A 14,389-nucleotide genomic window follows, 5' to 3' on the forward strand; every position below is an offset into this window, starting at 1 on the left:
TTAAAGATAATTTTTGAATCTAAGACTCCGTTTGGATTGGCTATTTTTTCAAAAAATAAGTTTTTCAAATACAATTTTACAGTAATATGCAATAACTCAAAAAACATCCCATCCATATTAGTATATCAAATATTTCAAAAAAAAAATTATAGTAAAAATTTTTCATATACACTGCTATAATAAAATATTTCAAAAATACCCCCCAAAAATAGCTAAACCAAACAGAGCCCTTATTATTTGAGCCCAATGGGTACCCAAGTATTTTCCAAGTATTCCCATCAATTAATGGGTACAATTGGGATTTGTCCCATTTTAAACCCAATATCAAAATTCAATACCCATCCCGCCCAAAGTCTCCATGGGCATGGGTAACCCATTGGGACTTGGGACAAATTGCCACCTCTACTCAATAGTTACATGTATATAGGTTGTTGAATTAAATAGCTCTAGGTGATGCCAAGCAAACATCCTTGCTATGATGTAGACATAATTAGGATTTATGTTATCTGATGTTTTCCTTTTTTTGGTAACAATCAATTTCAGTAAATCTCAATCAATTAAATAATTCCTTACTTTATATAGGTTTTGCTTTAATGTCTTTCTTTATCATTTACCAATCAATCTCCAGGTTTCCATTTCTAACTGTTTCTAATATAACATAATTTCTTTTTATCTACATGGCTTAGAAATTCTACAATTACTCACATCTTTCCATTTTTTTAACTCCTATTACTTGATTTAGTTGTTTATTTTCACTTCTATATTTGAAAACTTTTACTTTTTCATCATTTCATGCCATAACTTTAGAATATTATTTATACTAATATATTTATGTTGTCTACTTAATCATTCTTTTTTTTTAAAATTTCTCTAGTAATTATTATGTTTTTTTTCTATTCGAATCTATTTCCTTTGCAACTTATTATGAATCAAAATCATGCCCATGTAAGTTATGATTTTAACAAGTTCTCAAATAATGTACTTAAAACTTTTTCATTCATTAAACAACTTAATAGACTGACCCTCAAATTAGTTTCTTTTCAAATTTCTTATTCTGTAAACTAAAAAAAAATTTCTAAATCTTTTATTCTTCAAATAAATTGATTTTGCATGCATTTTTTTTTAGCAAAAGCCAGCTATGCTTGTCTTATAATAAGTATATTAAATTTTATAAAATTTAGTCTTTTAGTTCTTTTGTCTCAATGCTTGGGTAGAAAAGTTAGAACTAACAAATGCATGGTTACAACCAACTAGATATTGCAGTGTTTATTTTACTCTGCACTCTTCAACTATACCCAAATTTTTATGGTTGCTAAACTTACCAGATGGGGCACTTTTATCCTTAAAGAATAAAATCTATGTCGCTTTAATTCTTAAAGTATATAATATGTCACATGTTAGTCGCTAAAGTATAAAAATCTATTTCACATTAGTCCTAGAGTATAAAATAGGACCCCACTAAAGTATAAAATCTTTCCCATTTCCATCAATGATTTTACTTAAGAGGAACAAATAGGGATGGCAATGGAGGTGAGTGCTTGCGGGCAACCGCTCCGTGGGGGGCTCTCGGGGCGGGGGCGGGGTGAATTTTTTCCCCCCGTTTAGAAACGGGGCAGGGGGCGGGGAAGTATACCCCCGCCCCATCCCCCGCCCCACCACCAGCAAAAAAAAAGTATATATATATAAATAAATATATATATTTATATATAATATGTAATTTAATTAGTTATAAACTTATGATAATGATATTATTAGTTAGATGTATTATATAATGTATATTAGTGTATGTAATATAATTGATACTATCAATTATATGAATAATTAGACATGTCTACTAATAGAATTTATTAATTAGTTATACTAAATTTACTAATACATTTATACTAAATTTCTAATTACACTTAATAGAATAACACTTTTTTCTCAAAAAAAAAGCACAAACACAATAATGAATTAGTGATTGTATTTGTATCAAAAGTGAAAACTTGACTATTTTAGTTGTATATATTTCATCATGTTGGATTGTATTCAAATAACTTTTGTTTGATTGAAGTTTTAATTGTAAAATTACAATAAATAATAACTTGATGATGTGTTGATATTTTAGTACTTGATTATTTATTAAAATTTAACTATAATAAAATTTTATTAACCCCGCGAGGAAAATTTTATTAATCCCGCGGGGGAAGCAGGGCGGGGGTCGGGGGGAATTAATAGGCAACAGGGCGGGGGGCGGGGGACCCGTTGCCATCCCTAGGAACAAATTTATACTTTAGAAACTAAAGTTCCTCACTTTAAAATTTAGGGACCAAAGTAGTAATTCGGATATAGTTAAAAGATGCAAAGTGAAATTAACTCAGACATTGCATATCCTTCCATTGGACTTGATTCATGGTACCTCACCAAGTATAATTTTATGTATCTTAAATGCTGTGTGGCCTTTCCACAATTTGGCTTATTTTAAATTTTAGATGTAGCATATATCCTTTCTTTAATCCTGAACTATCCATGTCCATACTTTTTGTTATTAAATAAAAAATGGTGGACTTTAGCGCACAGATCGAAAGACTGAAATTTACATAGAAAAAGACTGAAGATGGCATAGAAAGGTACATGCAATAGGAAGATAGCATATGTCTCACGAAATCGAGATAAGGATATATTCTATTAAAGGGATAGGCCGGTGGCAGATTGAGAGGTCATTTAAAGGGTAAACTTTAAAATAAGTCGGGACAAAAAAATGTCCTGAAATGTAAAAAAAAAATGAGTGATCATGTGGTAGACGCTAGGTTAATTTTCATTCCTAGTCTACCAAAAAAAAAAACTAGGAATGAAAATTGATTTCAACAGACAAACATGTGAGGGGAATTGAATTGCAACATCCAAAAATGAACAATCAATGCAGCTATAAGGACTTGGAGTATTAACGGACAACAGAGAAACTGAGGACTAGACCTAAATAAGGATTGCTGAAAAAAAGAATGTTGACAAAGGTTGATTGAGAAAACGTTGAGATAGTACTCCTCTGGATGAAAATCATTTGCCCAGAAGTCAGGTGGGAAGATAAAAAAGCTAGTGCTTGTTTGTATTACTATTTTTGGAATACTTATTCCTATACGTAACCTTGGAAAGGAAAAAAGATGGCAAATCCATTGAAAGGTGTCGGAAAATGTAGCGATCAGCAAAATCAGGTAGCTTTACAGGCTGATCGTTGCAGATGTTGGATGGTTAAAATGAGCAAAGACCCATAAAAGATTTGGACTAACTCCACTTCGCACCTCTAAACTTATATCACGTTTTCACTTTACACTCTAAACTTCAATTTTGAATATTTTGTATTTTTAACTCTCAATTGGACAATTTTGCACCCTAAGTTTGCAAGTTTGTCGTATTTAACTCCAATCAATGTTAACATTAGCAAAATTATTGGCGTTAAGCATCCCCTACAAATCAACGATGATGTATTGAAAGTGATCAAAAGAAGTCAAGATATCACAACTAGAATAAAACTATACAGTGTCATTAATTTACATTGCTTTTTATGTCGTTAATTTTGTTAATAATATTCATAATTGAGATCATAGAAATCAATGACAACATCCTCAAAGTAATAAAATAGAGTCAAGGGGTCATAACTAGAACAAAAAAAAATATTGTCATTAATCTACACCATCCTTTATTTTCTTAATTTTGCTAACATTGTCACTGATTGGAATTAAATGGGACAAATTTGAGAGTTTGCAAAGTGTCCAAAATTGAGAGTTTAGGGTGCAAAGTGTCCAAAATTGAAGCTTAACGTGTAAAGTGAAGAAGTGGTACAAGTTTAAGGGTGCAAAACTGGAGTTAGTTCAAAAGATTTTGAAAAGTATTTTGAGTAGCAGAATAATAAATCGATCAACATAGGTAAAAAAAAAAAAAAAAATTCAATGTGTGCTAGCATGTTTGTTTCCGATAGTTACACATAATCAGCAGCCATATGTATTCCATCTTCTTATTAGAAATTTAGAACGTGGACTACACCAACCAAAAGATGCTTTCTTTAAATAGATAAATATCTGGCTCTTTTATATTTGTTAGATGTTAATAGCACAACTAAACCCTTTAATGGAATTAAGGAATTGTGGGGTTACAGTCCCGAGCATTTTTTGAGACAGGCTGAGGAGTCTCTCACTCTCTCTCCTAGGGACAAGCAATTTCATCCGACCTATGGAAGGGATAATATCAGAAACCTCCTCTAAGGTTTCTTTTAATATCACTTGGCACCCCTAAAGTTTGAAAAATATCACTTACCTCCCTTACTTTTGTTATGTGTGTAACATAATTTTTAAAAATCCTAAACTGGACTTACGCTTGCTAAATAAAAATATTTCTAAACCACTTTGTTTATTTAAAAAAAACCATCACCTCAAAAAGAATCTCTTGTAGTACTATCACATCACAATACCATACCCCATAAAAATATAAATTTAAAAAATAAAAAATATATTTAATCGAAATACACTTGCATCAATTTAATTCTATATGCTCAAAATCAATTTCTTATAAATTTATATTTTTTCCAACATTGATAGGGGGTAATTTGTTAGTAATTTTATTATTGATTTCCCCTTCTATCCCTGACAAATATTGTGTTAATTGCTGATATTTACTCATATTTGGTATCTGGACTTAATTTCAGGAATGAAGCAGAAAACTACCAAAAAGGAGGGACTTTATGGAGAATATGGAGACTTCTAAGGGCTTCAATCCTGAGGTCTTGGATTGGTGGGGACCACAAAGCTAGAAGTCATTTGGGCTCTTCAAAGAAAGCAACGTAGAGGGACTTGGAAGAAAAAGTACTTTGGAGGCTTTGCCCACATGTGTGGGGACCACCTAGATAGCTTTAGTCTATCTTTCCTTTGTTCCTTAAATAGGGATAACGTAGAAAAAGAAGACATCTCTAGTTTTTAGTTTTTCTTTTAGTTTAGTTTTTAGCCTAGTCTTCAGTTTTTCTTTTCTTCTCCTGACTGGCCTCTGACACACGCCAGGTGTTCGACAATATTCCCCAACGGGAAAAACACCTTTTATTCCTTACTTCCCAATAGAAAACGCAATGCCTTTGCAATTTATTAATTCGTGTGGTGATTTCATTATGCGGCGTGGCTAAGCCTTCCATCTAGTCAAGGGGCAACTCGACGGCACAGTCCCGAAAATCTGTGAGATCTAATTAGTTTTCACGTGTTCCTTAATTTATTAATATTTGCACGTTGTCTGCTTGAATTTTCATGGGATTATTTTATTAATTGGATGTCAAGGGCCCGATGTTCAATGTGATATATTAATCTCGTGCCAATTTAGTCAATTAAATCCGTAATTGTTTGATTGATTAATATTAGTGGCAACTGGTGTGTTTACACATTAGGGGAGCGTGCAATCTAATTTAAATAACCCTCGTAGCGTGTTATTGATTAGGGCTAGGTTTTTCTAGTTATTAATGCAATTGGAAAATTACTTCCTATGGTCGTACCTAGGAGTATTAGCTGATTAGGGGTAATCAACGGTCGTACCTTGGTTATCAATAATTTAAGGAAGAATTGGTCGCAAGACTATAACTAGCCTATTAATGCATTAAATGAACATCTCTTGCATCAATGATCGGATGATTGGACTGTGCCAGAGTAGTTGCGTCCTTGGCTAGAATTTATTTATTCTTGATTTAATTCTTGCTAAACTTGTGCTAGTTAATTATTTATTTTTAGTTGGATTGTTTAATTATTTTTAACCACCTATCCACAAAAACACCCGCCTTTATCACTGTGAGTTTGAAAAGAAACAATTACTCCCAGTCCCTGTGGATTCGACCCTGCTTACCGCTGTCTACAGAAATTACTTTTAGTTTGAGCAGGTTTTATTATTGCACAGGCTGACGACCTGTCAAACATCTTCTCAAACCTTGCTCAAACCATTAAATTGTACCAATTTATTAAAATCAACTCAAAATAAGCAAATAAATCACACCCTACTTTATCACAGTCATAAAAAGTAAAAGATAAACAAAATTTAATTTATTATAATTTACAAATAAAATATTGCATGGTCATCCATAAAATATGAGTAAGAGAGTAGGATAGAGAAAAGGAAAAAAAAGAAGAAAGTGACTTTCGTTTCTTATTTTTAATTTTTGAGCTCCATTTATTTGATATGTTGTGAATTATGTGTCAAGTGAGGGTTAATATAGTCTTTGTACAATTATTAGGGGAGGTAAGTGATGTTTCTAAAATTTCAAGAGTGCCAAGTGATATTAAGAGAAACCTCAAGGGAGGTTTCTGATATTATCCCTTGTTTTAAAATATGACCACTGGCTGCGTCAATGAATTGGAATGCCTCACATGGTTATCTCGTGTATTTAGGGAATAACTGCATTCCCTCTTTAAATTAGGGTCTTCCATTGTAGGGTGAGGGTTATCACGTGCATGCACGTGTTAAAATTTTCTTTTAATTTGTTTCAATGACTATGAGTTAATTGTCTTGTGAATTTTGTACGCATTCTTGCCACCTTTTTTAAGCAAAAGATTGAACAAAAATGTTTGTACAAAGAGGTGAACAGATCAGCTACAAGAAGATATATTATTTACATATTTACAAGCAAATTCTCCAATCATATGGTCAATGGTCGGGAAATGACTTTTAAGTTCTTTTCTGCTACGAAATTCAGGATTTAAATATCATGTCTGACAGTTAGGGGTGGGCGCGAGAGGTTTTAAAGAAAAATTCAGTAATCTTTGTTAATAAATGAAGATACGTGTCATGCATCTATGTGTGCACTACGAAAAATAGAGAGGGAATTCACCGGAGATGAACCAAATCCATCTTACCCCAAGCTAGGACAGCATGTCTTCCTCCATCAAGAATTAGTCTCCATAATGCCAATAGCAGACTTTTTTAAAAATAAATTTTTGGTCTAAACGGCGAATAGCAGACTTGAAAATAAATAATATTTCTTACTTCATCGAGAATTAGTCTCCAAAATGCCAATAGCAGACTTGAAAATCAAGATGTGCCAACTATAATATTTGACCAACAAAGTGAAGTAGTGCTATTTTATCTTTTCATTAGAAAATTACGAACAACACTTCTTATTTTATTTGTTAATTTATTTCTTTAATTTCTTTGCACAAAATATTAGGCTTGTAGATTTGTAAAACTCAGGATTCTTGGTTCACTGAGACACATCTATAAGTAGTCCCATAGCCATAAGCAAATTCATCCATCTTTGCTTCCACTTTCCCTCTTCGTCACCTTTTCAATACATCTTTTTTGCTTTCTCACCCACGAAAGCAAGCTAAAATAGTCCCCCGTCCTTGCTGAAACAAGGAGAATGGAAGTTTCCACGAGCTACATGCTTGTTCCCGTCCTGGGATTGTTAGGCTATGTCATTTACTGCTTTTATAATTTGTTGGAGATGTATTGGTTGAAGCCAAAGAGGCTTGAGAAATGTCTCAGGAAACAAGGCTACAAAGGCAGTCCCTATAGGCTCCGAGGAGACCCGTATGAGAAAAAGTTGATCGGGGAAGCTGTATCCAAGCCTATTGGACTTAATGAAAATATAGTAAAACGCACCATGCCCCATCTTATCAACACTGTCCAAACTCACGGTTTGTAATCTGAGATATGAAACACCATGAACTTATTATTTTTTAGTTTTAATTTTACTTATTTATTTATTTTTACTTCATGAATGGGAAAAAAATAGTCTTGAACTCATGCATTTGCAGGAAAAAAATGTTTCTATTGGAATGGAAGATTTCCAAGAGTGATTGTGACAGATCCAGAACTAATCAAAGAAGTCATGAATAGGTACAGCGTGTTTCACAAAAATTTCCAAAATTATGATCCAATTGCCAGAATCCTTTTCTCTGGACTCGGCGCCTTAGAAGGGGAGCCATGGGTCAAGCGCAGAAGGATCCTCGGCCGTGCTTTCCACGTTGAGAAATTAAAGGTTTTCATACTATTGAACATTTATGCTTGATGCATGCTTGATCATAACCAACAATTTCAAGTGTGATTAATTGCTTGTTATTAGCCGAATTATGTTCAAAGAGCTCTAACGATTATCGTTTTTTGTCCTGCTTTTTAGCTTATGCTGCCTGCATTTCATATCAGCTGCGTGGAGATGTTGAGCAGATGGGAGAGTATGGTATCCGGGAAGGGTTCAATGGAGGTGGAAGTGTGGCGAGAAATTAAGGATTTAACAGGAGAGATGCTCTCAAGAACACTCTTTGGGACTAGGTTTGCAGAAGCACAAAGAATCCTGGAGATAATCAACGAAATTGCCGCCCTTACTATGGACGCCATTAGTTCAACTTACATTCCAGGATTGAGGTAAAATTCAACATCGCTGCTGACCAATTTGTTAAAAGCAGATCCATTATAATTTGCACTCGATCATTATCTTTTCTTTTTTTTTTCTGTTGGGTAAATATAATTGTGTTGTTCAATTTGCTGGTTCAAGGTTTCTGCCAACCAAGAGAAACAGTAGGTTAAGAGCATTGGACAGAGAACTAAGAGGTAGAGTACAAGTAATCATTGACCAAAAGAGAAAGGCAATAATAGCAGGAGAAGCATCTGGTGATGACTTCTTGGGTATATTGGTGGAATCCAACTTGAATGCGCTAAAGGGCAACAACAAAGGCGAGGTACTGACTGATCAAGATGTCATAACTGAGAGCAGACTGTTCTTTTTTGGCGGGCAGGAAACCGGCACAAACCTGATTGTGTGGACGATGTTCCTCCTGAGTAGATTCCCTGATTGGCAGCAACGTGCTAGGGAAGAAATTTTTCAAGTTTTTGGGGACAAAATGCCGACCTATGATGGTCTAAACGGCCTAAAAACTGTAAGACTGTAAATCTATTCCACTCAGGTTCTTCAATCTTCATCATACAAAACACAACTCATAATACTGCATGCTTTATATTCTTGAAGACGTCAACAAACTGTCCTGATCACTTGAATACAATGAGTATTCGATCCTAAGAATTAGCTGAATCCTAGAATCCCAGAGTTTTAACAAGATTTTGGACACTTGTGAGAAATACTCTCATGAAACTTTGCAATGATTAATTCGTTATGTGTAGTCATTTTTTCTAGCCATTCATCATACTCCACTCGTTTGCAGGTAACAATGATCTTGAACGAGGTTCTACGATTATATTGCCTAGTACCCGAGGTCTCAAGAGTTAGTGCTGAAGACACAACACTTGGGGAGGATTTCATTCCAGAAGGAGTGGAATTTCAAATGCCACAAGTATTGGTCCACTATGACCCTGAATACTGGGGTGATGATGTTCTGGAATTCAAGCCAGAGAGATTCGCCGAGGGGATATCAAGGGCAACAAAAGCCCAAGGCGCCTACTTCCCCTTCACCTTGGGGGTACGAGTCTGCATTGGGGATAACTTTGTACTCTTGGAGGCAAAAATGGCGATGTCGCTAATTCTACGAAGTTTTGCCCTTGAGCTCTCTCCATCCTATGTCCATGCACCGATTAATCGTATCACTACAAATCCTCAATATGGTGTTCATTTAATCTTGCGCAAACTCTAGAAAAAGGATGTCCATCTAGTGACTAAAATTATCTCTAGCTTCTTTGAACAGGCTACATTAAGCTAGACCTAATAAATGCCTGGGTTCAAGCATTATTGTCCAAGTATGTAAGGAGATTAATGGACTTTCATTGTCTTGATGACGGCATTAAGGAGAAAGATTACAACAGTTCGTTCTTTAATAAACATTGAAGTTTGTGTGAGTGCTATATCCTGTGTCTTTATTTGAATGCCTCTTGTACGATTTTGAAAGAGTGTTATTATTTAGGGAAAATGACCTGTTTCATCCCTTACATTTTACAAAAATATTCTTTTCGTCCCTCACTTTTAAAATGAAGCAATTTCGTCCCTGACATTTAAAAATTAAAGCTATTACATCCTTGAACCCAATTTTCAATCTGAATCAAACCACCTATCAACCTGATTACAAATTTTGGAGGTATAATTGGTAGATCACTTGGTTAACTCAACTTGAATATTACTCAACTTGAATTCCTACATTGTCATTGTATACACTGATAGTTTTATGTACCTACCATATCGTTTCAATTTAAATTTAAACACCAAATTTTGTATTTATGATACACATTTCGACTCGCAAACGAATATACTAACGATGCATGAAAAGATTTACCCAAAAGAAAAACCCGACTATTCCAAAACAAATAATGGCCTTTATGTTATAATATTTATTTTTTTGGTTTGATAAATGTCATGTGAATATGATGAAATTGACCGAGTGACCTATCAATTCTATCTCCGAAATTTATTATTGGATTATTGGATGGTTTGATTCAGATTGAAAATTAGGTTCAGGGATGTAATAGCTTTAATTTTTAAATGTCAGGGATGAAATTGCTTCATTTTAAAAGTGAGGGACGAAAAGAATATTTTTGTGAAATGTGAGGGATGAAACATGTCATTTTCCCTATTATTTACATGACTTGTTTGAAAAAATTGTCTTGCAAATTGCAGGCTAACCAAGCGGCATTTATATCATGTCTACAACAAAAGATGCATACCCAACATGATATTAATGCTGCTAGGTAGGTTTCTTCTCACAAGTAGGCTTGTCAATCACCAATTGAGTCTGGCTTTAATAAGTCTAGATTCGATTCATATGAGTTTGGGGTTATGAGTTTTGAAATGATAAATATGAATCTCATACTTGACTCATAAAATATTTGGATTATGAGTCTAATTCGGATTTAATTCAAATTCATTTATTATTTTTTAATTTTTTAATAAAATTATTATAACTATTACGTTCTAAAGCTAATTTAATATCCACAAGACCATAACATTAAAACTATACACAAACCAGTAACAATTCATTAAAAAGTTTATAAATCAAGAATTTTCTAATAATAATATATCCAATTAGTTCAAAATACATGAAAAATAGTAATAAAATATGATAAATAGTCACTACATATTTCAAAAGTTCTCAATTTGCTCGTATTAAGATTCGTCCTTCTGAATCTTTTGGCATAATTTTGTATATTTAATATTTTTATATGTATTAATATATTTTGACACATAACTCATAAGTATAAAATATTAGTATTATATATTTAGATATATATATATTAAAATATGAATATAATATGTAATTATATATATAAATGTAGATTAAATGGGTGAACCTATATCAAGTTTGAATCTAATAAAATTCAAACTCGAAACACATTTACTTCAAACCTAATACGCTCATAGATAGTTCTCCTCACAAGTTCCCGCTGACTCACCCATTGATAGTTCTACTTACAAATGAGTCTTGACTTCAACGGCATTAAAGTTGCTATCATCTTGGTCTGAAAATTTGAGTAGACGTCCAATCTTTCTTGAGAATGTGATGCTTTTTTTTACCCTTTTTTTGTTGTGGTTTTGAAAACTTTCACTTTCCATTAAATCAAAAGTTAGTCCATTGATTAAGGGAACTCTGGATTTGTTCGTTTCTCCACATTCAAGATAGTGGAAGGATACAAACGGATAATTACAACCTTAGGGATGTGACTTGACTTTTGAAATTTAACACCTGTTAGTTCAATGACACATGGAATAACTTTCTCATGAATGCGGTCTATCGATTGAAAGTCCTCTCAGCTAACATCCATTTAATCTGTTGGTCATCACCAACATCTTAAGTTTTAATTGTGGGGGAGGTCAAGAATTCACTATTCGTGGCTTGCCGCTTCTGTGGCTTCCTTTCATAAGTTAGTTCCCCCTCCTCTAAACAGGATAAAGTAAGTTATAAAAATATTTTCGTTGATTGAAAGTCTTCCCAACCTCTTAGGATCCCAAAAGAGAGAAATGTACAATTCTCTTGCCAAGGTATGCTGTGTAATTGTCTTTGGGCGTTATATCTCCCAGACACTTGGATGATGATAGAATTCCTATCTATGATTGAGTTATTACTGGTTTTCGATTTTCTCAGTTCAATCGGTTCAATTGAACGGATTATCAGTTCACTTTTCTTATTCCTAGCAAAAATACAAAAGAAATTCTGAAAATCATCATTAGTGATGACCAGCAATGACCGATGCGTATAAAACTTTTTCCCAGCCCCCAATTTTTTTCATTTTATCCTCATCATCAGCATATAAAACTTAAACTTAACAATTTTGAGCGTATAAATTGAAAAAAAAAAAGGGTTAATTCCACTTTGTCCCCCCAAACTTTGGACGATTACCCACTTTAGTCCCTAAATTTCAAAATGGGACACTTAAGTCCCTAAACTTATAAATACCTCCCACTTAAATCCCTAAACTTATAAAATGGGATACTTAAATCACTAAACCCTCAAAAAATGGGACACTTCGACCACCAACGGCATTCAGGATTTGTTAACAATTTTCCTTAAGTGAGAGGTATTTATAAGTTTAGGGACTTAAGTGTCCCATTTTGAAGTTTAGGGACTGAAGTAGGTAATCGTCCAAGGTTTGGGGGGACAAAGTGGTATTAACCCAAAAAAATAATATCTTCTAAAAAAATTTTACATATCCTAAAAACATTCTCCATGCCATGAAAAATGAAAAAAGAGTAAATATTGACCACTATAATTTCTTCTAACTACCACAAACAAAAGACTTCAAACAAGAAAAAAATCACAATTCAAGAAAAAGAGGAAAAATCACTCAAAGCTTCCATCACATTTCATCAAATGATTTTTTTCATCAATCACTTTTAAAATGTTAATTTTAGTAAAATTTGGACCCAATCTAAAATTTTTCCCATTTCTTAGCCTAAAATCATTGCATGACCTACATGTAGTTATTTTTTATGTGCAAAAAAGTCAAATCCTACTTTTTTTTCACGGCAAAAATGAATGTACATTGGGCCAGATCCATTTTTTGAAAGTAAAATGAATATGATTTGAGTCAAATCTTACTTTTTTTAGGGGCAAAAATAAATATAGATCAAGTCATTTGTTTGATTACAAATAAGATCTAGCCTTTTATCGCTAAAGAAAAATGATTTTGTGTGGGTCATGTAATGGATTCACGGTAAAAAATAATCAAAAAATTAGGTCGGTACCAAATTTTATCAACTTGATTTTGTAAGGAACATAAATTTATTATTTTAAAACTGAAAGATGAAAAAATTCATTTGACGAAATGTGAGGGTTGTTTTGAATGATTTTTTTCCAAAAAAAGTTCAAACCACCCGGAAAAAAAAAACAGTGCCTCATAAAAAAAAACAATTAAGAATTTCAAACCAAGAAAAAAAACACTCAATATGCACCCAAGAAAGAAAGAAAACTTCAAATGATTGACGAGAAAATGTGGAGATTGAAAAAAGTGTGTCTGTAAAAAAGACGAGAGTGGAGAATGATCATAAATAAGAGAATGGAGATTGAAGAATAGTTTATAGAGGAGACTGAATATATTAGCCATGGAAATCTGAAATCGAAGGAGTGGGATTGCTTTAGAGGGAAAATGGGGATTGCAGAGTGAAGAGAAAAAGAGAAGATGCTGACTTGGGGGCTTTGAGGAATTGAGTTTGCTTTTGGTCATTGAAAGTTTCTTATTTTGAATTTTCATTACTTTCGTAGATGTCAGAAAGTGATATATCGTTTAGTTTTATGGAAATTGTAATAGTGCAATGGCTATTTGTGTGAACTCTATGCAAAAGATCCTAAATTCGAAGTTGGATGCCAGTATAAGCTTTCACCTTTTTATTTTTAAGGGGTTATCAGTGTCATGCTAGTTCCAGTTGAACTAGCTAATCCAATTCGGTTTTAAAAACATTGATCATATGTGAAATGTGAAAGACTTAATGAATTACTGGTTCGATTTTAAAAACACTGATCTGATCATATGTGAAATGTGAAAGACTTAATGATGCCATATGGCTTTAATATACAATTGGACCGGTATCCGGTTCTTGATTCAATCGGTTGAACTAGCAAATTTAGTTTAATTTTAAAAGTGCTAATCATAACTAAAAAGAGAAAGATCGGGTGAATCATTATTTCTGGCTTTAGTATACAATTGGAATGATATCACGGCCAATTTTCAGTTCAATTAATTAAACCAATCAATCCATTTTGATTTTAAAAACACTGATCATACGTGAAAAGTGAAACATATTATAACACAATTTCACGAATTACCTTGTTTCTTCGAAGGACATCTACTAACCACTCCTAACATTTTTTGGTGTAGCTAATTCATAATTGAGTTTTAAAAAGAATGCTCCAATGTGCCGACAATAATTTAGTTGTCAAGAGTTTGAAAGGAAGTTAGCCAAGATGGTCACTTTGGTGAGACTTCTAGGAATGGACTTTTGTATTGTCACATTGAGAAA

The 14,389-nt window shown here is 33.2% G+C and overlaps 1 protein-coding gene across 1 annotated transcript; it reads left to right on the top strand.

Annotated features, from left to right (window-relative positions):
* Positions 1 to 7,357: 7,357 nt before the first annotated feature.
* On the top strand, positions 7,358 to 9,581 carry LOC113777467 (cytochrome P450 72A13-like). Its single transcript, XM_027322558.1, has 5 exons — positions 7,358 to 7,634; positions 7,755 to 7,978; positions 8,117 to 8,361; positions 8,492 to 8,873; positions 9,156 to 9,581. Exons 1-5 carry the CDS (start codon positions 7,358 to 7,360, stop codon positions 9,579 to 9,581), a joined length of 1,554 nt encoding a protein of 517 aa, XP_027178359.1.
* The last annotated feature ends 4,808 nt before the right edge of the window (positions 9,582 to 14,389 follow it).

Source organism: Coffea eugenioides, chromosome 7, assembly GCF_003713205.1.
Source record: "Coffea eugenioides isolate CCC68of chromosome 7, Ceug_1.0, whole genome shotgun sequence".
Classification (NCBI taxonomy): domain Eukaryota; kingdom Viridiplantae; phylum Streptophyta; class Magnoliopsida; order Gentianales; family Rubiaceae; genus Coffea; species Coffea eugenioides.